The 19,172-nt window shown below is 49.9% G+C and overlaps 8 protein-coding genes across 8 annotated transcripts; 4 read left to right on the forward strand and 4 right to left on the reverse strand.

Annotated features, from left to right (window-relative positions):
* Positions 1-1,609: 1,609 nt before the first annotated feature.
* On the reverse strand, positions 1,610-2,765 carry P168DRAFT_335216 (5'-methylthioadenosine/S-adenosylhomocysteine nucleosidase family protein; the record flags this gene model as incomplete). The annotated part of the gene is made up of 1 exon (XM_024841711.1): positions 1,610-2,765. One exon carries the CDS (start codon positions 2,763-2,765, stop codon positions 1,740-1,742), a length of 1,026 nt encoding a protein of 341 aa, XP_024689797.1. The 3' UTR covers positions 1,610-1,739.
* Positions 2,766-4,320: 1,555 nt separating this feature from the next.
* On the forward strand, positions 4,321-6,207 carry P168DRAFT_329909 (glycoside hydrolase family 15 protein). Its single transcript, XM_024841526.1, has 2 exons — positions 4,321-4,834; positions 4,891-6,207. The coding sequence occupies exons 1-2, from the start codon at positions 4,627-4,629 to the stop codon at positions 6,147-6,149; spliced, it is 1,467 nt and encodes a 488-aa protein (XP_024689798.1). The 5' UTR covers positions 4,321-4,626; the 3' UTR covers positions 6,150-6,207.
* A 409-nt stretch (positions 6,208-6,616) lies between these two features.
* On the reverse strand, positions 6,617-7,086 carry P168DRAFT_321620 (killer toxin; the record flags this gene model as incomplete). Its single annotated transcript, XM_024840493.1, has 2 exons — positions 6,617-6,683; positions 6,746-7,086. 2 exons carry the CDS (start codon positions 7,084-7,086, stop codon positions 6,617-6,619), a joined length of 408 nt encoding a protein of 135 aa, XP_024689799.1.
* Positions 7,087-7,952: 866 nt separating this feature from the next.
* P168DRAFT_259011 (ankyrin repeat domain-containing protein) lies at positions 7,953-9,632 on the reverse strand (the record flags this gene model as incomplete). Its single annotated transcript, XM_024834618.1, has 2 exons — positions 9,276-9,632; positions 7,953-8,579 (listed from the first exon to the last, which is right to left on the reverse strand). The coding sequence occupies exons 1-2, from the start codon at positions 9,378-9,380 to the stop codon at positions 7,953-7,955; spliced, it is 732 nt and encodes a 243-aa protein (XP_024689800.1). The 5' UTR covers positions 9,381-9,632.
* Positions 9,633-12,259: 2,627 nt separating this feature from the next.
* Positions 12,260-12,949, forward strand: P168DRAFT_59945 (uncharacterized protein). The gene is made up of 3 exons (XM_024842043.1): positions 12,260-12,300; positions 12,356-12,489; positions 12,540-12,949. Exons 2-3 carry the CDS (start codon positions 12,478-12,480, stop codon positions 12,828-12,830), a joined length of 303 nt encoding a protein of 100 aa, XP_024689801.1. The 5' UTR covers positions 12,260-12,300; positions 12,356-12,477; the 3' UTR covers positions 12,831-12,949.
* Positions 12,950-13,067: 118 nt separating this feature from the next.
* Positions 13,068-13,728, forward strand: P168DRAFT_329912 (uncharacterized protein; the record flags this gene model as incomplete). Its single annotated transcript, XM_024841527.1, has 1 exon — positions 13,068-13,728. One exon carries the CDS (start codon positions 13,068-13,070, stop codon positions 13,524-13,526), a length of 459 nt encoding a protein of 152 aa, XP_024689802.1. The 3' UTR covers positions 13,527-13,728.
* Positions 13,729-13,886: 158 nt separating this feature from the next.
* Positions 13,887-17,883, forward strand: P168DRAFT_312987 (ankyrin). The gene is made up of 4 exons (XM_024839619.1): positions 13,887-14,207; positions 14,292-14,588; positions 14,665-15,468; positions 15,520-17,883. The coding sequence occupies exons 1-4, from the start codon at positions 14,098-14,100 to the stop codon at positions 17,615-17,617; spliced, it is 3,309 nt and encodes a 1,102-aa protein (XP_024689803.1). The 5' UTR covers positions 13,887-14,097; the 3' UTR covers positions 17,618-17,883.
* On the reverse strand, positions 17,822-19,091 carry P168DRAFT_293034 (alpha/beta fold hydrolase). The gene has a single exon (XM_024837728.1). It carries the CDS (start codon positions 18,954-18,956, stop codon positions 18,006-18,008), a length of 951 nt encoding a protein of 316 aa, XP_024689804.1. The 5' UTR covers positions 18,957-19,091; the 3' UTR covers positions 17,822-18,005.
* Positions 19,092-19,172: the final 81 nt, after the last annotated feature.

Here is a 19,172-nt window from a genome sequence, read left to right on the forward strand (position 1 = left end):
TCTCATCATCAATTTCAATATCTCGTTTCTCGTTCTCGAGGGATAGTTGGGGCTCTGAGGAAGAGCCTTTCGAATTCCAGCACCAGCGGCGCTCCAGTGATGGTGACCTGATTGCCTCTTGTTCTTGTGACAACAATCTGTTGCTGGCGGCGACCATGCTCAATTTCAGTGCTTTCCCATCTGTCGATGATGATTCTGGGCTCATTTTGAGCGATTCGGAGAGTCAGGACGGACTTAACCTCCCCCTTGGGTCCCCTCGGCCAATAACGCACATCTGACCGTAGTTTAGATTGGGTTTCACTGTACGCAACTTCCAGTACAAAACTTGGCCAGTTGTCGGATCGATCCCGGGGTAACCTGGCTGAATGCCACGCTCTATCGGACTCCTTTGCGCCTATGGTCGTGAAATGAGTCGCAGCGCCCATGCGATGGAGGAGGGCTCCAAAAGAGACATGTTGCGTTTTCGTGTGTTTCCGACTTTGCGATATTGATCAGGGGGAGCGTGAGTGTCGGTCATACGCACGCTAACGTGAGAAGGGAGCTTCTTCTGCATCTAGGAATTCGTAGTAAAAGACTTATCATCCATATCAGTGACAAAAACCCACTCCATGGTAGTGTGGACAGTGCGAAATGCGTGGTTGAGGTGGTTTTTGAACTTCCCCGGCCACGGTAGGGGTGATTTTGGAATACAAATGTTAGACTATCCAGGAAGCCACGACCGGGGTCTTCCATCATTATCAACGTTTCTGGGTCCTGTATCAACGGACGATATCTTAATTGCCAGAGATAATGAACACAAGCACAGTTGGGTTCTGTAAAAGCCTCGCCTTCGCTCTGGATGGTTTAAGCTCGGCAATTTGAAGCATGCATAAGTATGATATCACCGTTCGCCAGAGCCGAAACATGTGTAGGTGGATCGATGAAAACAGTCAAAAGGATAATAACATTGATGACTGTGAAGAGTTGCAGATAGTTGCGAGATTGCAAGAAACATGTAGATTGAAATAACAATTAAGTGGGAAAACAACGTAGGTTACTTGAAATTAGCCGGTTGCATGTCTCGCAACAATATACTTCTAGGGAAACCGTAATCCTACAACTTGTGAACCAATTTTTTCTGATCTGAAAAATACTGCTGTTTATGGCGTGATTAACAGTCACTGTCAGCGTCATCTTCACAGGTCCTCATATTGTAGTTGCAAAATTGAGCAGTGAATGCATGTCATCCAGTCGTCTGTCAATGCCACCTGACTGAGAAGCAGAGTCTTAATTTTCTCTTGATATCTTCTCTAGCCTGGAACCTTTTCATCGAAATATCCCTGGATGTCATCCTATTCTAAAACGTTATCATTTCCACAATTTACCTACGTAGGTCGTACAGTGGGACCACGAAATCTGTCGGTTATGAGGTAGGTCGTGGCACCAAGGTCACAGTGTTTTTGAATGCTGAGGATGAGTTGCAGGGTAGGCTCATCTGTGGATAACACTGCCATGCACTTATCTGTTTCCTGACTGCAAAAGGAGTCTGTCTCGAAACCGGTAAGTGAATGAATATCTGGATCTCTCAAACTACAGCTATATCACGGCTAGAGATATCTGGCTCGACTATCTTGAATCATGTGTCGATTACTCTAGGCGACGACTAGCTCACAGAGCCTATATGTTGCTTGGACACGGATATATATTTCCATTTCCTTTCTCTTCATATACGCTCATCGCAGTCACGTTAGACAATTGATCTAAACCCCTGTAGCAACAGGCTTCCAGTACTCCAGGAAGGTCTTCGCTGCACAAGAACCGGTCGCAGCAGCATACGCTTGCCACGTCTTGTTCTTGTGGCTATCAGCATAGTCGCACACCCCTTTGATGATGATGCAGGGGAAAATGTCCCATACACCGGCCCCTTCCATCTCAACACCAAGCACCTGCTCCGTTTTGACCAATTGATCCCGGTCCCCTCCAGATTTCATCACCGTACTAGCAGACGCGACTGTGCCAATATGGATAGAGATATTCTCTGGTTCCGTGCTGTATCGGAGACGACTGATTTGCTCCTCATGACAGCCAAGCTCGGTACAGTTTTGAGTTGCCGCAATTTGACATCTAAAGTTGGCATGATCTCCATTGAAACAGAGGCACTCTGCCGAAGAGGTTCTGTCATGGTGTTTGTGGTGATATGCGGAATCGAAGACGACATCGTTGGTAAAGCGAGGGCGTTGCCACTTTTCGTTCGATTCATGGATTTTGTGCAGATGCTGCAACACGTGGTCCTGGAATTCTCGGCGAATGCCACTTGTTTTGATGCCAGCGAGGATGTTTCGAATCTCGCTGTCCGGATTTTCAAGAGTATCTTCGATAGCAGACTGTCGCTGAAACCCACTTGGATACCGTTCGCCAAAGTCATACTCAAGCACGGCGTCGCTTATCACAACATCACCCAAGAATATGTCTTCATCACCAGGTGAACGTGGAGTCCCCCCACAGATACCGACAACCAGACCAATCTCAATATTGGGGTAGCTAAAGGGCATATTTGAAGCTACCCTCGCGGCACTGGCCTTTCCCATCTCAGGCATGTAGGCCAGGACAACATTATGGACGCCGATCCTTCCATTGATATACGCATTGATGTCATTAGGATCTTTACCATAAATCTTGCTTAGGCGATCGAAAATCTCATCAAAGTGCTCTTCAACAGCCTCGGCTTCCACAGTCAGTGCGCAAATGATCGCGATCGTAAAATCGTCACGGCTGTTCGGGCGCATTGTAGAGTAGGTGAATCGGGATTCTCCAATGTATTATGGTTAATTGAGAAGTCACAATATACTGACCAACTCAGGAATTACGGAGTCTATCAAGAAGACATAAACAGATAACTGAGATTTTAAGCACAGCCTGACTGAATCCTCCACACACTCATTGTTGATGCACTACCAACCAAAAGGCTATATTAACCGCTTGGGGATAGCCTCGTCCTTGTTTCGCCAGGCGCCCGACCACCAAAAATAGCCAGCGACACGCCAATCCCCATGGAACGGGTAGCAGGATAAGCTCTCAACATTGACGTGTAAGACAACGCTAGAAGTCAGTCAAGTTTGCATTGGCCCAAAATGCCGCTTTCCTGGAAGATGGCGCTTGGTCGAAACTGCTTGAATCATCTTCATCACGTAGCTTGTGTTTTCCCTTTGCTGGTCTAAACACTCTCCTTAGCATGGGTATTATAACACGACATAAATGGACTTCATTATTGCAATCCATTTATCGCGCATGCATAACTCCGCGGCTTTGCCAAGCTGAAGCAATCCGTTAATTGTCCGTCTTTCAGCTCCGCTGGGGGGGGGGGGGGGGGGGGGGGGGGGGGGGGGGGTTTCTATATGTATAGCATGGTCCTTGCTTCCTTCATCGTTCTCTGAACGCTGTTTACTCAATGGTCAACAGAAAAAGCACACAGGCTTCACGCATCTCAGTTGCCTTTGAGTCGTGATAGTTTGTGTAGAAACTCGTCGGGGCCTTGGTTTTCAACAATCGATCTTAAGTCCCATGGATCATGAGCTTTATATGTCTTAATGGGCGAAACCGATCTGCACCAGTCAATTTTGTTTTCCCTGCTCCCTCCTCCACATTGGAACCCACACGGCTCGACACTGTGGAGAATCATCATGAAGGCTGACGATAATATGGGACATAATGTCTAGATTGGATGTCTCCACTTACCGACAATATCGGGGGAGCAAAGGTGCGGGGTAAGGTTGCACTGTTTACCTGCTCCGCTTGTTCACAACGCCATGATTCCCCTGGTACGCGCCCATACAGCTTGATCTTTCCCCCTTCTTTTACTGATATGTTTGCAAGGACTCTATTATAGCCAAATGATAAATCTGACCACCAAGGCAATGACACTTCTATCGTGAAGTGTGGGTGGACTTTACGCTCCATGTTTTAGTATGGGAGGAATTGGGCCAACGGTAAGTGAGTATCACAGACATATGCCGGTCTCCACGGCAGACCGAGAAATATTGTCGAGCTCCAACATACTTACACCAGCAACTAACAACAGCAATTAGCCGGCTTCCAGACCGTCTCCGATTAGGAAATGGGGAAGAAGCGAGGCGAGTCAAGCACAAGCTTTGGACTCTAATGTCAATCAGGGGTTCGAGGAATACAGTGGCGTGGGGTGATCCTTAATGCTCAGGATGTAACATCATGATGCCATAAACTCGGCACGACCAGTCAGCATGTAGTATGGAGACGGTATGCAGGCTGAGGTTGCAACGGTCAGTTATCGGGAATTTCCAGGGCTCGATCTCCGCAGCGTGACCGGGGTGCGCAGGAACCCGCCAATATATCCGAGGTGGACTAGTACCGATGTTGGCACCACCGCCACCTTCCACCAGCCTGTCGATGATCTCGTCGTGTCACAGACTAGATGTCCCTTCGAACATTCCGTCCATTCCCTGCGCTCAATTTGCGACCGATCGACATGCCAACCGTGATGGATAGCATGCATTCATGTGGTCCGGGCGGACTCCGAAGACTATATAAGGGTCTGCAGTGATCTCTAGGACCAGCACTCTCAAGCTCTCAACCAACAAGTCTTACAAAGGTTCCAATCATACCATTGTCAAAATGCTCAGAACTCTCGTTGGCCTCAGTGCCGTGCTTCCCGCTGTGTTGGCCTCGCCCTATCAACACCAGAAACGGGCCGACATCGATGCGTTCATCGAGAAGGAAAACCCAATTGCTCGCGAGGGAATCCTGAACAACATTGGCGCCGATGGGAAGCTGGTTCCCGGCGCTGGCCCGGGCATTGTCGTCGCGTCGCCTTCCGAGGAGTGTATGTCTTCCAATTAGAGTGCTTCCTGACTGGCAATGGCTAACCTACATATCTAGACCTTTTCACCTGGACCCGTGATGCGGCTTTGACCTTCCTCGACCTGATTCACGAGTTCATCGACGGCGATAAAGAGCTTGAGCCGCTCATCCAACAGTACATCACCGGGCAGGCGAAGCTTCAAGGTGTGGCCAACCCCTCCGGATCCCTGGAGGATGGCGCTGGATTGGCTGAGCCCAAATTCCACATCGATTCCACTTCTTTCGAGGAAGAGTGGGGCCGACCCCAGCGTGACGGGCCAGCTCTCCGTGCGCAGGCCCTGATTGCGTACGGAAACTCCATTCTCGAGGGCAAGAAGGAGAAGGTGGTACAGAACATCTGGCCTGTCGTTTCGAACGACCTGTCCTACGTCGGGCAGTACTGGAGCGGGGTTGGTTTCGATCTGTGGGAAGAGGTCAACGCCACCTCTGTCTTCACCATCTCGGTGCAGCACAAGGCCCTCGTCGAAGGCGCTGCCTTCGCTAAGGCCCTTGGCAAGGAGTGCGCCGGCTGCGAGGTCGCTCCCCAGATCCTCTGCCGTCTCCAGGAGTTCTGGGATGGCAAGCAGATCATCTCCAACCAGCCCAGCAACGGCCGCGGCGGCTTGGATCTCGCCTCCATTCTGACCTCTCTGAATGCCTTCGACTCTGGCGCAAAGACCTGCGACGACAAGACCTTGCAGCCCTGCTCTGCCCGTGCGCTCGCCAACCACAAGGCCGTCGTCGACTCTTTCCGCGAAACCTACGGAATCAACGGTGACCGCAAGGCCGGCAAGGGCGCCGCCGTCGGTCGCTACAAGGAGGACGTCTACCAGGGTGGCAACCCCTGGTATCTCGGCACCACCGCCGCCGCCGAGCTCCTCTACGACGCTCTCTACCAGTGGGACAAGCAGGGCACCCTGGAGGTCACCGATCTGTCGCTCCCGTTCTTCAACGACGTCGCACCCGACGCGGCCGTCGGAAAGTTCGAGAAGGGCTCGCCCGAGTACAAGACCATCACCGAGGCGATCAAGGCCTACGCCGATGACTTCATCGCCGTCGTCCAGGAGTACACCCCCGAGAATGGAGGCCTGAACGAGCAGTATGGCCGCGACGACGGCCAGCCTACCTCCGTCGAGAACCTCACGTGGTCGTTCGCTGCGTTCCGCTCCGCTGTTGCCCGACGTGCTGGTAACGTCCCCCCCGCTTGGGGCAGCGATTCTTCCGCTTCTGTGCCGAGCGAGTGCTCGCCTGACACCGTTGAGGGCGAGTATGCTCAGCCTACGCCCGGTGACTGGTAAATGTTAGTGGACGTGGGCGAGAGATGTCTCTTGCTTTGTTTAGGTTGTTTTGTTTCACCCCTGTAGTGTATATTTCTTACAGTGGATAGTGACATATCCAGCCTGTCTCTTGAATTCAGACTTGGAATAGTTCTTTACGTTTATGATTAGTTTGCGCGGTATCTGTATCTACGTACGTGGCTATTTACCAGGGTTTTCGGACCTAGACACAAAAACTGCGTCTTTTGCTGTTCTTGGGGGAGACCATTGTGGTAAAGCCCTCCTTTTGTGGAGACTCTAGTCTAGGTATCGGTTGAGCAAAAACCGTGTCTAGTTTGCTCAAATTCGTCAATCGCGACTTATCCTACGGTCTACCTTTAGGAGTATGTTTTTCGTAAACCTCTGTATATTTGATTCCCTCACCGGAGTCAAACCAACTTCCAACGTCTACTACCCGTGTAGCTATACCACCCGGCCTCGCATCATCATCATCTTCTAACCCTCCTCGGACTCCCCACATAATTCACCGTAAGCTGTCCATTCTTGACATCATTCCTGATAAAGACACCGAGTTAGTATCATCCATTCAAACCCATCCACACCACTATAATACATACTCCTGTCCAGTAGGCACACTCCCACAAGCCGCACACCCATGATTAATCAAATCCTGCACCAACCGCTTGGCGTCGGCCGCGCTGCCGCCATCGCCAGTAGACTGGAAGAAGGCGCAGAAGCCAGAGCCGATCGGGTCCACATCGCAGGCGATGTGGTCGCCGTTGTTGTAGTGCGCGTTGTCGTCGATGGCGTCAATCTTGTTCTTGATACGCGAGAGCCGCGTGCCTGAGCCGCTGCTGGCGTCGCCGCAGAACCCGCTGCCGCGGCAGTTGATTCCTAGGGCCGTGGTGGTGGAGGAGAGGCTGAGGATGGTGGGGATTAGGAGGGTGGAGAGCTTCATGATGATGGGTTGGGTGTGGTTGAACTGGAGGTGCGAGTGTGTGTTGTTTTGGGGATGAGATGAGTGGTAATGGGGAGACTTGGAAGGGGATGGCTGTTCCATTTATGTCTCAATGGAGGAAGGAAGAGATCACACGGTGGCGAGACTTCGACCAGCATGTCTCGATATGATTACTACGTGGTATGTGGGATATTGGACATTGGTTCGTTCCATCGTACCTGGGAAGGCTGTATATACAGCCCGTGAGCTTATATTGGTCCTTGCGTATCAACCTCAGCTGGCATGGACGCGGCCCACCACCAGCGGGACGGAGCGAGCGGCGCGACCAGAGGCCAGTGGAACAACACAATTAACAAGTTGGAGGACACAGCCAACCACCAGCAAAACAGAACAACCAAACATAACCGAGGGAAAGAAAACGAAGGGACCACTAACATCCCCAAGGAACCTCTATATCCCTGCAACCAGCTGAGATCACAAACATATCACATACTGACTCACTCACAACCAAACCAATGACTAGTAGTAACACGATGCGGCTGAATACTCGTAAGGCAACACAGCCAACCACTAATAGGAGGACATGGCCCACTACTAGCAGGCACCACAGCCTACTACCAGCAGATAATTTCAATCGAAGCCTCGTCTGAGCTAAGTGTTCTAGATGGCTGAAGCGTACTGTGCTGCGCCAGACATTGTATAACGGCAGAGGAAAATAACGAAATTGATTGTATTATTAGAATGCAGAATCGCTAAAGAAGAACTAGAACAATAAACATATAGACGGTATAATATACATGTTCAGACCATGGATCGACCATACAGACCATACACCTGCATTGCTCGCTCTGCCAAACCAAGAACAATCACGTATACTTCAGCAATAATGCAATGGCAGCCCTATCACCCAAGTCCTTCGCATATCGAATGGGCGTCTTACGATAGGCGTCCTCAGCCTTCACATTAGCACCCGCATCCAGCAGTGACATGGTAATGGTGAGATTCCCCGTCATAGCAGCCCAATGCAGGGGTGTCCTGCCCTGATCATCCTCGGTTTCCAGACTCGCCTTGTTAGCAAGCAATTTGGCGACGACGAGGCGACATTTGTTGATGACGGCCCAGTGTAGAGGCGTTCTGCCTTGGTCGTCGCACTGCTTGATGTTGGCTCCCCGGGTGATCAACAGACAGGCGATGACTTCCTGTTGGCTCAGAAACGCGTGCCATAACGGTGTCAGGTTATCGCTATCCCTGCCTTCCAGATTCGCACCGTAGGAGAGTAATCGCTTGACGGCTTGCTCGCGGCCCCCGATGACGGCGAGGTGGAGTAGGGTTCTTCCTCTTTTGTCCCGGTGCTCGATGTTTGCTCCCTGGGACACCAGTAAAGCAATATTGTTCCCATTGCCCTTTAGGACGGCATGCCATAGGGGCGTCATGTCATCTTTATCCGTTGCCTCCACGTTGGCGCCGTGGTGAAGTAGTAAACGGACGGCTGTCTCGAGGCCCATTATCGCAGCCTGGTGTAGCAGGGTTCTGTGTCCATCTTTGCCCTCAATGTCCGCCCCGTACGAGAGCAGCATTGAAGTTATCACCTCGTCCCCGTGAAAAACGGCTAGCCAAAGGGCCGCAGTACCCGGGGGCCTTTCCGGTTTGGCATTACCGCCGTGGGCAAGTAGAAGTTGGACGACTGGCGCATGGCCCTTGGCTATGGCCTCATCGAGTACATTGAGTCCATGGCGACCGACACTGACAATTATGGCCCCACGAGATAGCAACAATTGAGTGATAGCTTCGTCGCCGGTGTCAGCCGCAAGGCAGATGGGCGTACGACCAAGGCTATCCATCGCTTCGATATTTGCGCCATGGTCGAGTAACAGTTTAGCGATCGATACATGTCTGTTGATGACCGACCAGTGGAGCATGGTCCTCTGCTCTTTATCTCGCCATTCGAGGTTACTATGCACGTGAGGAAGGAGCAGGCGAACTATATTATCATGCCCATACAAGGCTGCTAGCCATGTTGCTGATCGGTCAAAAGTTTTCTTGCCTCCTGTATGTGCTTCGGCCCCATAGGCAAGGAGAAGACGCACAACCGCTTCGTGCCCATTTGCAGCTGCGTATATCAACGGCGTGTGGTTGGCTGCGTCTCGCACGTTGGGCCCAAGATTTGTCCTGGTCAGAAAGACCCTCACCGCAGCCACATGCCCAGCTTCTGATGCGTGACATAGCACAGTGCGCCCAGACCCGTCCTTCATGGAATCTTGCGAGACTCCCTGCGCCAGTAGCATGTTGATCATCTTTGGACTTCCTTGCTTTGCGGCATATAATACAGGGGTAAATTGGGAATTGTCCCTGTCGTCGACCAGAATATCGCCGCGAGTAAGCAATAGCCACACGATGTGTTCATGACCGCCTTCTATTGCGTATGACAGGGGGGTGCGTCCTGCCTGATCCTTCAAGTTGACCTTGACTTTTTGAGGAGCTAGTAATAACAAGGATACAATATCAGTGTGCCCTTTTTCTGCAGCATATGACAGTAGTGTGCGCCCATTCTGGTCTTGTAAATTGACATCAGCGTCTCGCCTCGACAGTAATGACTGAGTCACTTTCATGGTCTCTGTTTTTGCAGCGTGGTAGACTAGACTCAACTCTTGGAGATGAGTATCCAACGCCTTTGTAGGGGCAGAAGGTGGTATGTCCCTTTCGTCGGCAGCCGTTCGCAGCCACTTGTCAAACCACTCTAGCCCAGGATCTGGGAGGCTCTTCAGGGGGGTGTCATGCTCGTTTGGGAGCTTGACTGGAGTTCGAAAGGCGGAACGGTCTGTTCGCCGGCTTGTCACAGCTAGCCGTCGCTGTTGAATGCAGATCTGCCGGAAAGGGAACTGAAAGGGTACAAAAATTGACAAGTCAAGAAGCTCTAACTTATGGTATCGAATTCGTTCAAATCGCTCCATGGTCAGAGACTGGTCTTGCAGGTAGATCGCAAAGAAAAGATCTTCGTTGTCGCGTCGTGTGCAGGGCAAGATTCCAAGACCCAGACCTCCATGGCTAATCCCCACAAAAGGTAGTTCTAGATGAATACCTTTGTTTGTCGTCGTCCAAGCAGACTTGCTCATGACCCGCGGATCTTCCGTCAGAATAATATCCCCTGAATCGGAAAACGCATCGACGGAGGGTGCAAGTAGCCCTCCATGACCTGGGCTCTTGGCTTTCCAGGCAAAGATGCTGTGGTCGTCAGACATTCTTATAATCTCCTCCTGGAGCCGAATAAATGCCGCCTTTCCCTCGCCATACAGCAGAGGCATGTTGATACCGAACAGACCCATGAGACAGTAGGCTTCGTCTTCCAGCCGTGATGTCTTGCGGTTTGCCGCCCACGCCATCCGCTGTGCGACACTTGCGTCATCAACGCGGTCTGCATCGGACAGAATCTCGACGGGGATGTTGGTGCGCTTAGATATAATGTCTTGTAGCGTTTCCTTGGTTCCAAGCTCGCTCCACATCCGACTGTAGAAAATCACAGTAGCCGGAGCGATGAGTTCCTGCAGGGTGAAGCCTCTCTCAAACCACCTGCTGCCGGAGATCTCGGTCGGTGTTTCGACATCTATTAGATAGGCGTAACAGATGGATGCCTCTTGGTACCAGCGGTACATTGAATTGATCGCCTCGGACAACTCCGTGCTGCTCGTCTTGTCGATGCAGCATGTGTCTATCCAGACATAGTCCATGCCTTGGGCTCTTGCTACAGAGCAACAATCTTGTATCTTTCGATAGCCTTTCTTGTTGACTACGTCGGTACCATGCATGTCTTGGAAAGTCACCTCTTCGCCATCCCAGGTATGAGAAAGGATGGCGTATGGAGGGATGTCTTCATCTTTGAATTGGTGGATAATAAAAGGGCCTGCGATATTCTCATGCGTATTGACTAGACGCATAATGACAACTAGTATCGAACTTCTCGCAATATCAAAAATGGTGATTAATCGGTGAGGGGCAAGGGAACGCGAACGACCCCACGATACAGAGGTGTCAGCTGGATCTTGTCGAAACAACTATCGTCATTCCCGGCCAAAAGATGCTAGATCGAAGGATAGAGATAGAAACAACCGGAAAACTGCAGCTTTTGTGGTCATGGTTATAATGACAGGGGAGTGGGGGGCGTTTATTTTAGGTAAGGCACAAGGCTGAATCTGATGGTGAGGCTGTGGATCTGCACAGCCTCGCGACTTTCATACCACTTGGCAAGATCTTCTACGTGGTCAAGTATTCAAATGTTGGGGAGGTTGACAATAGTGACTATATTGAAGTACTTACAAATTTAGTAATGAGTTCACAAGGAATTTCGCAAATTGTGCATTCATCAGGAAGCTAGGCACATGGAGCCAGGTTCTCGGAAGGCTGCCCTACTCTATGATGCTGTATAAATTATAAGGGCTACTCTTGTTGAGCTTTGAGGCATGTCAGCCTTGTTACATCATTTGATTCTTTATAATCTATTAGTTTATTATTGCCTGGAGGATACTTATGACTAGACTCCGTGGCCCATTGCAGACAGGACTTTTATAAGAGACTTGGGATACATATACTAAAATTGGTGATTGTGACCCCAGGGTTCACTAAACTCAGGGAATCTTAATTCTAAAATCATATTAGCCCCAGGATTGAGTCATTCAAAGAAAAATAAAAACATTATTTTCAGAATTGAGAACTTTATGGAATTACAATCCCAGGATTCATATGATTCAGGATAACATGATCTTGGCTTATCAAATGCTAAGTGAATGCTAATTCTGGGAATATATATCCTAGGATCAGCTGGTACCATTGCTCAACGCCATAATCCATAATACCACATACATTTACTAGACCATGGTATTTTACATCGATACTCTTTTACATCTAACAAACACTGCCTAGACCCATTAGGTATCTGTTGGGTACGTGGGAGAATGGATGTCAATGCTCTGGTGATCTACCACCTCGGACGATCTCGGTGGGGGCGGAGTGTGTGAATGGTGGTTGAACGAAAGTACCTACGATCCCTCGGCGACTGTTCGATTGGCAGAGGTTAGGTATGTGTTGAGAGTTTGTGTAGTGGAGTATACGTTTATCTACCAGCCATAACCTTGAAACTACCGCCGAGCTAGAGACCGGGCCGCATTGGTGAGAAGGAAGAAAAGTGGACTGTTGGCACAGGTCAAACGTATTAGGTGAGACATTTTCTGTTGTACGGAGGACGATCCAACCTGATTAGACTATATAATCCGATCACAACCCCCTGTGTGATTGCAGCTGTTCCTCCACCGGTTCCACGCCCATTGACTCGGTGAACTTCACACTCTTACACGCGCTATTCTGCTTCACACCACCCAGGACCTACTCTAGTCTCAATACATGTTGGATATAGTAAGTCATATTTATTCTTGCCATTAACATACATTGAGCTAATATGCTAGTTGTGTCTAGCATATTCCTGCTGTTGTGGCATCATATACAGCGACATGAAGACTGAAGACCCGGAAACCGCCGACCCTTCTCAGACCGCTAGGATCAGCCTTAAAAGACAATCATTGGAGAAATGTGTGGTTACCATGGTGGCGTTGTACCTTGGTGGGGAATTCATCTACTATGTATTGGGCGACTTAGTTCCAGGCAAGGCCAATAACCATCCTATTCTCACATTCCTAATATTGTTCTCGGTCCAATGGTTGTTCGATTACCTGTACAGGAGATATAGAAGCGTGTAGATACATATATCAATCTTGGGAAATATGTGAGCGACGATGATGAAAGCCAGCGTCAAGCTGGGTGTTACTGCGTTAGGCCCATGCTGTGCCTAAAGTATGTCCGCATCAACTAATGAAGAACTTGATAAAATCATCATAGTCCTCTGCTTATGGAATATGCAACTGGAAAGCAAGCTGCTGTAGGATAGAACGAATTGTATATACATCTTTGGATCTCATCAGCTAAATCTTGGGGTGATGACCGACGTGAGCCGGAACACCAATTTGGTGGAGACCCTATCGAGCTTACGATGTCCGCAAATCCGGGAGAGAGACTTGATGGCTGCCCTGCAGCATTTGATTGACCATGGAGGCTCCGCCGACACCCGATGCCCCTCCAACCACTTTGCGTTGGGTCTCGGCGTCAACAGGGTATATCCCCGCCGCGAAGCGCGGATTCTCGCATTACAAACCGCCCCCGGGAACCGAGGCCGGGCAGCAGACGGTGACAGAGATGGGGACGAGATCCAGGCCCTTCTGGATCAAATCGATGCCAATCCCAAGGTACTTGACCAGCGAGAGCCCGAAGAATTTCTCATCATCAAAATCGGTAATTTGGTCCAGTCGCTAGCTCGGAACGACGAGAAAGGACTGGATCTTCAGTTCCTGTCGAATATTGCCATTGACTACCTGATTGCTATCGAGGCCGGGGCCTGAGCACGGCGCAAGCTCGGGATAGATATTGCTCTGACCGAAGTTTCCTCGTCGAAGAATGTGGCCGACCTGGCGAAGCTGGCTCTCAGACCGCTGCGACAGAAATATGACCAGTTTCTAGACAAGGCGGCGACCTCCTAACACTGCCAAGAGCCAACCGGCTTTATTTACAAAGGTAATGTTATTTTGTAAATTATGATGGCCACGGTGATGAAGTAGATGCAAAACAGTGGCTGTGTAAAGGAAAACAACCCGTTCGGTCCGATATATATTTCCACTAAAACTAGTCAGGTGATCATTGATAGGCAGCCTTGACCTCTGATCTTCCAACCATCCACTGCCTTGTAAGATCTGAGGCTTATAATCAAACATTCAATGCGCAAACCTTGGCATCGGTGGCGTTCGTATATTTATTGAGACCACGAAACATCCCCTCCTCATTGGAAATAAGCTGTGCTTTGAGGGCCTCCCTTAAACAGCGGACAAGCTCGTTGTCTGACGGCTAGATTTTCTATTCCACCTGACCCCGCACTGGGCTAACTTTGTGAGTGGGATAGTCTGTCTTCGGAACATAATGAGCTTTGGTTTCAGCGTTGGAGACATTTTGGCAACCTTGAGGCTTGCCGATGATCTCAAAAAGCGCTTTTCCCAGGCCCCGAAGGAGTTCAGGACAATTTCAGATGAGTATGATGACCAAATATTTAAATTGGCTTATCAAGGATCAGGAATGATAAAACGGATAACGCTAATATGGCGGAGTTGAAATAGAGTCAAACGAGTATGGGCCGTTCTGCATGATCTGGATGATATTCCCATCGATGGTTTGAATCAACAGCAAGGGCGAGATGTTCAAGATATCTCGCAAGGGTGCCGAGAAGTCCTGGAGGAATTGAAAGTGAAGCTGGACCGATCACAGGTTCTAGCTTACACAAACTCTGATTGGAGGTCAAAGGCTCGTCAAGCTTGGTGCAGAGTCACCTGGGACCAGATCGAGATTGATAGGCTTCGTGACAGAATCACAACCACGGTAACAGTATTCAACTTGCTCATGGGCAAAATAAACCGGTGAGATTCCCGCCCTAAATTCAGATCCTGTAGTCTCGGCCTACAATTTCACCTTCTAATATATTCCTCTACACAGAACCCTAACATTGGAGATTCAAAACAATCTGGATGTCTTTTACGAGGAACAGCGTGACACCTCTTCACGGTATGCTCTTTCAAGGATTAGCTCAATCGACGGTTGGACGCGCCACGCCGAGAACTTGAGTGCTCAACAACCGGGGTCGGGAGCTTGGTTTATCAACAAGCAGGAGTTTCGAGCATGGTGCCATAATGAGAAGCAGCTCTTATACTGTCCCGGTATGCCTGGAGCAGGAAAAACAGTGTTGTGCTCTGTTGCTATTGAATGTTTAGAACAGTCATTTGCAAGCCAGGATGACATTGCCATCACATATATATTTTTCGACTTTCGACAGCAGTTGAGTCTGTTTGAGATCTTAGCTGCACTTCTCAGACAGCTTTTGCAGGGCAAGCCAAACAGATCGGTAACGCGGCACCTGAGAGAAACTACCAAGGAATTGATGAAGTTGGAATGGGTACAATGTGAACTGAGGACACTGGTTTTGGGCTTGGGGAAAACCTACATCGTTCTCGATGCCTTGGATGAATGTGCCGCTACTGGTAGTACCTTGCGACAATTAATCGAGTTTCTTCTCACTTTGCGTCGGACGGCGAATATCAATATTCTTGCTACCTCGCGATACAATGAAGAAATTGCAAATTTGTTCACACAGGACGGGGTGATCTTGGAGATCCAAGCCAACGACGATGATATCCGCGCTTTCATCGACCATCGAGCGGCATACTTTCCACAATTTGTGGCTAAAAAGCCCGGTTTGCTCGCATATATTCGGGACGAGATTGTTAAAGCGTCACAAGGAATGTAGGTAGTTGATGTTCCATCTATCATCCACTGCTAACTGACATCTTTGAGGTTTTTACTTGCCAAAATTTATACCAGCCTGGTACAGGACGAGATCAACGAGAAGCAAATTCGAAAGGTGATCGAACGACTGCAAAGCAACCCCGGAGTCTATGACAACGCGTATGATGAATCGATGATGAGAATTGAACGCCAAGGACAGTTTGCTCAAGACATCGCCAAAACTATCTTCGGGTGGATATTGTATTCCAAGCGCCCCCTTTCACTTCCGGAGATCCAGCACGCTCTTGCTGTTGAGATAGGCGAGTCTGAATTTGACGACACCAATATCATCGACATCGAGCAGCTGGTGTCTGTTGGCATCGGCTTGGTTATGGTCGATAGAGAGTCGAACTCTCTCAAGTTCGTTCACTACACCACTAAGGAATACTTGGAACGGAAATTGCACCAGTGGTTTCCAGATATCCATCGTATTATTGGCCTCACTTGCCTGACGTATGTGTCTCTCAATGTTTTCGACCACGGGCCCTGCGACAATGAAGAAGCCCTCGATGGTCGACTCACCTGCTATCCATTCTACAAGTACTCGGCTCAAAATTGGGGTCATCACTTTCTGGGACAAGACGGAGCTGAATCCATGGCGATGGAATTTCTAGCATCTGAGGGCAAAGTCCATGGAAGCTCCCAAGTCATATTCGGGTTCTCCGATGACACAGGGTCTAAGGGCCAAGTATCCTTTGTCAGTGATTGGAAAAGACGTCCTATTGTCATCAAAGAACCATTGACTGCAGCCCACCTCGCGGCATTCTTTGGACTAACGAGACTTTTGGCGGGCATGTTGACTTCAAACATGATCGAGGTTGACATCCATGATCATGTGGGGCGCACACCCTTGTCATGGGCTACTGCTTACGGACACGAGGAGCTTGTCAATATGCTTCTTGAACAAGGTGCCAACCGTAATAGCATGAATCGCTTCGGGTTTACACCTTTGTTCTATGCAGCCGTCGGGGGCAGAGTGGGGATTTTGAAAAGTCTGATCATGGCAGGAGCGGATGTCAATATTGCAGATAAGAATGGTAGGACGCCACTATTCCACGCCGCTGCTGGTGATTCATCACACATGATGTCCCTTGCTTTCGAGGGCGACTGTTTGGCCTCTGTCAGACTCTTGCTCGAATACGGAGCCTCCGCGACGCAGATCGACAATTTTGGCCAGACCCCACTTTTCGCAGCTGCCAGCAATGGACGAGACTCAGTGGCCAAACTTCTCATTGAACATAACGCGCATCTAGACTATGCTACGGCGCCCGACTCAGTCCAATTTGACCCATTGGCTTATGCTGCCATGAACGGCCATGCATCGACGGCGAAGTTGCTGTCTGAGACTGGGGCCTACATAGTGGCGACCCAGAGTGGGAAGGATGCAGCATCCTACGTGACCCTAGCCAATCTATTGAAAGCCGGATCAGACGGTCATGGTGATGTTTTCAAAGACCTGCAAGACAGCGGCGCCGATCCCAACATACGTGATTCACACGATCGTCTACCTCTACACTGGGCCGCATTCAGAGGAAACGATAATCTGCTCAAATGCCTTCTGGCGAACGGCGCCGATATCAATGCTCAAGATGTCTTTGGCCGAACGCCCCTATTCTATGCAGTCTTTGGGGCCCGGCATTCTACAGCTTTGTTGTTACTCGACGATCCGAGTATTGATTTTCAACATACCGACGTATTCGGCGATACCCCCCAGATCCATTCTCGCAAGAGACAATCTAAGGAAGAACACCAGTGGAAGATTTACAATCTCTTGAAGATCAAAAACGGGGACTACGAAGGCCTCCTCCACAACACTAGCTATGCTCCCCCTCCGCAGGCCCACCTGTATGCAGCCTGTGATGCGTGTCTTTACATTGACATGTGTATTTTTGCTTGCACAAAGTGTACTGCTCCAGTGCCACTCAGGAATGACCCCAGGAAAGACCGAAGTCTTGATCCACAATATGCTGAAAGTCTCGCGAACCGTTTGCTAGAGGGGATGGGGTCTCGCTGGGCTATGGTGAGATACTGCTCAATTTGTGTTTCGGAGGACAAGCCATGCCGGTGTCCGCTATGTGGTCAAACGCTCCATAATTTGCTCATCTAGAAGACTTTCTCCGTGACATCTATAGGTGGTAGGTAGTTACATTCCCGGGAATGTATTCCACCAACTTTACCTATCCACAGACACCGGATATATACACCTGTAGGGCTTGGAGGCCAGGTTTCCCGTAGAGCTGGCGACCCAAAACGAACAAAGGTCCACTATTTGGTCTTTTGAAGTCCATTCATGTATCAAAGATTTACTCCAAACCGCGGGTTACAGCATTCTTGTTCTCGACAGGACAAACACTTCAGCAACCACAAACAAATCCATTCACCTAGTACTTTCCTCAAGCAGCCCCAGCCTTCGTCCTTGGGGTATGCTTCTAAAAAGATTACACAGCTTCTCTATATGTCTTATATCTATTCTTCTCAATGTTGATTCTCTGCACCTAAGAAGATGCTGGCACATTATTCAAAACCCAATTCACCCCATCCACAACAATCTCCGGCTGCGTTATCTGAACAAAATGTCCACTCTCCATAGCAAAGACCAGCTCACTCCTCGTCGAAAGCTTCAAAAACTCCCTCATAAGGCCCTCATTCTTCACATCAACCGTCCTAATCATCTCCCTCACATGGGCCCTCTCCTCCTCCGTCCCATTCCCCTTCGCAACACCCGCCCTATACAGCCCACTCCAATCCCTACTTCGCGTACCAGCAATCACATAAACAGGCCTGTCCCCAACCAGCGGCTGCCTCTTACCCAGCTCCTTCTTCCGCAGCGTCTCAAAACTAGGACTATAGTTCTCGACTGCCTCCTTTTGCATAATCAACTGGTATTTTTCCGTTGATTCAGCCGCCCGGAAGGCGTCCCACTCTTCCTGCGACAGCTTGTGTTCCGCCTCCACACCCCACGCGGAGTACGGGTCCACGCCTGCGGCTACAGTCCACAGAATAGGGTCGTTCACGTTCAAAACTAGCGGGGCTGTCTCGTGGTTGGCGTCGACGAAAACTAGACCGGCGAGGTGGTCAGTGCCCTTGAGAGCTATGTATTCGTGTATGAGCACGCCCGCCCAGGAGTGTCCCACCAGTATCAGCGGGTTCGGGATTGGGGCTTTCTCGATTAACAAGGAGAGCTCCAGCGCGATGTTCTCGGCTGAGGGAGCCAGTGGTGAGTACTCCGAGTTGTTAAATCCGGAGCGGTCGTACGTGTAGCTCCGCACTGATGGACTCAGCAGTCGTACCACGGCTTGCCAGTTGAGGGCATCGCTTGCTACGCCAGAGATGAATAGTACGACTGGCTCGCTAGCGCTGGTGGGCTCTGGGCCGTGTGTGTAGAGAGCCAGAGAGTGGGTGCCGATGTTGACGAGTCGGCCGTTCGATGGGAGGGTTGAGGCCATTGTGGAAGTGGTTTTATAGATTCTGAGGTGTGTATGCGTCTGAGGCGTGACTGGTTATATTGAGGTCGTTCATCAGCGGGACAGTAGAAGTTTATCACCGTATGCTGTGAAAGCGATGGAGGGGCAGTGATGGAGGGGCAGAGGTGGAGGGACAAAGGCGAAGGGACAAAGAATCCAGAGGCCGGGATCCTTAGTTCGTGCTTATCAGGGTACGGT

The sequence above is a fragment of the Aspergillus campestris genome (genome assembly GCF_002847485.1).
Source record: "Aspergillus campestris IBT 28561 chromosome Unknown P168scaffold_12, whole genome shotgun sequence".
NCBI lineage: Eukaryota > Fungi > Ascomycota > Eurotiomycetes > Eurotiales > Aspergillaceae > Aspergillus > Aspergillus campestris.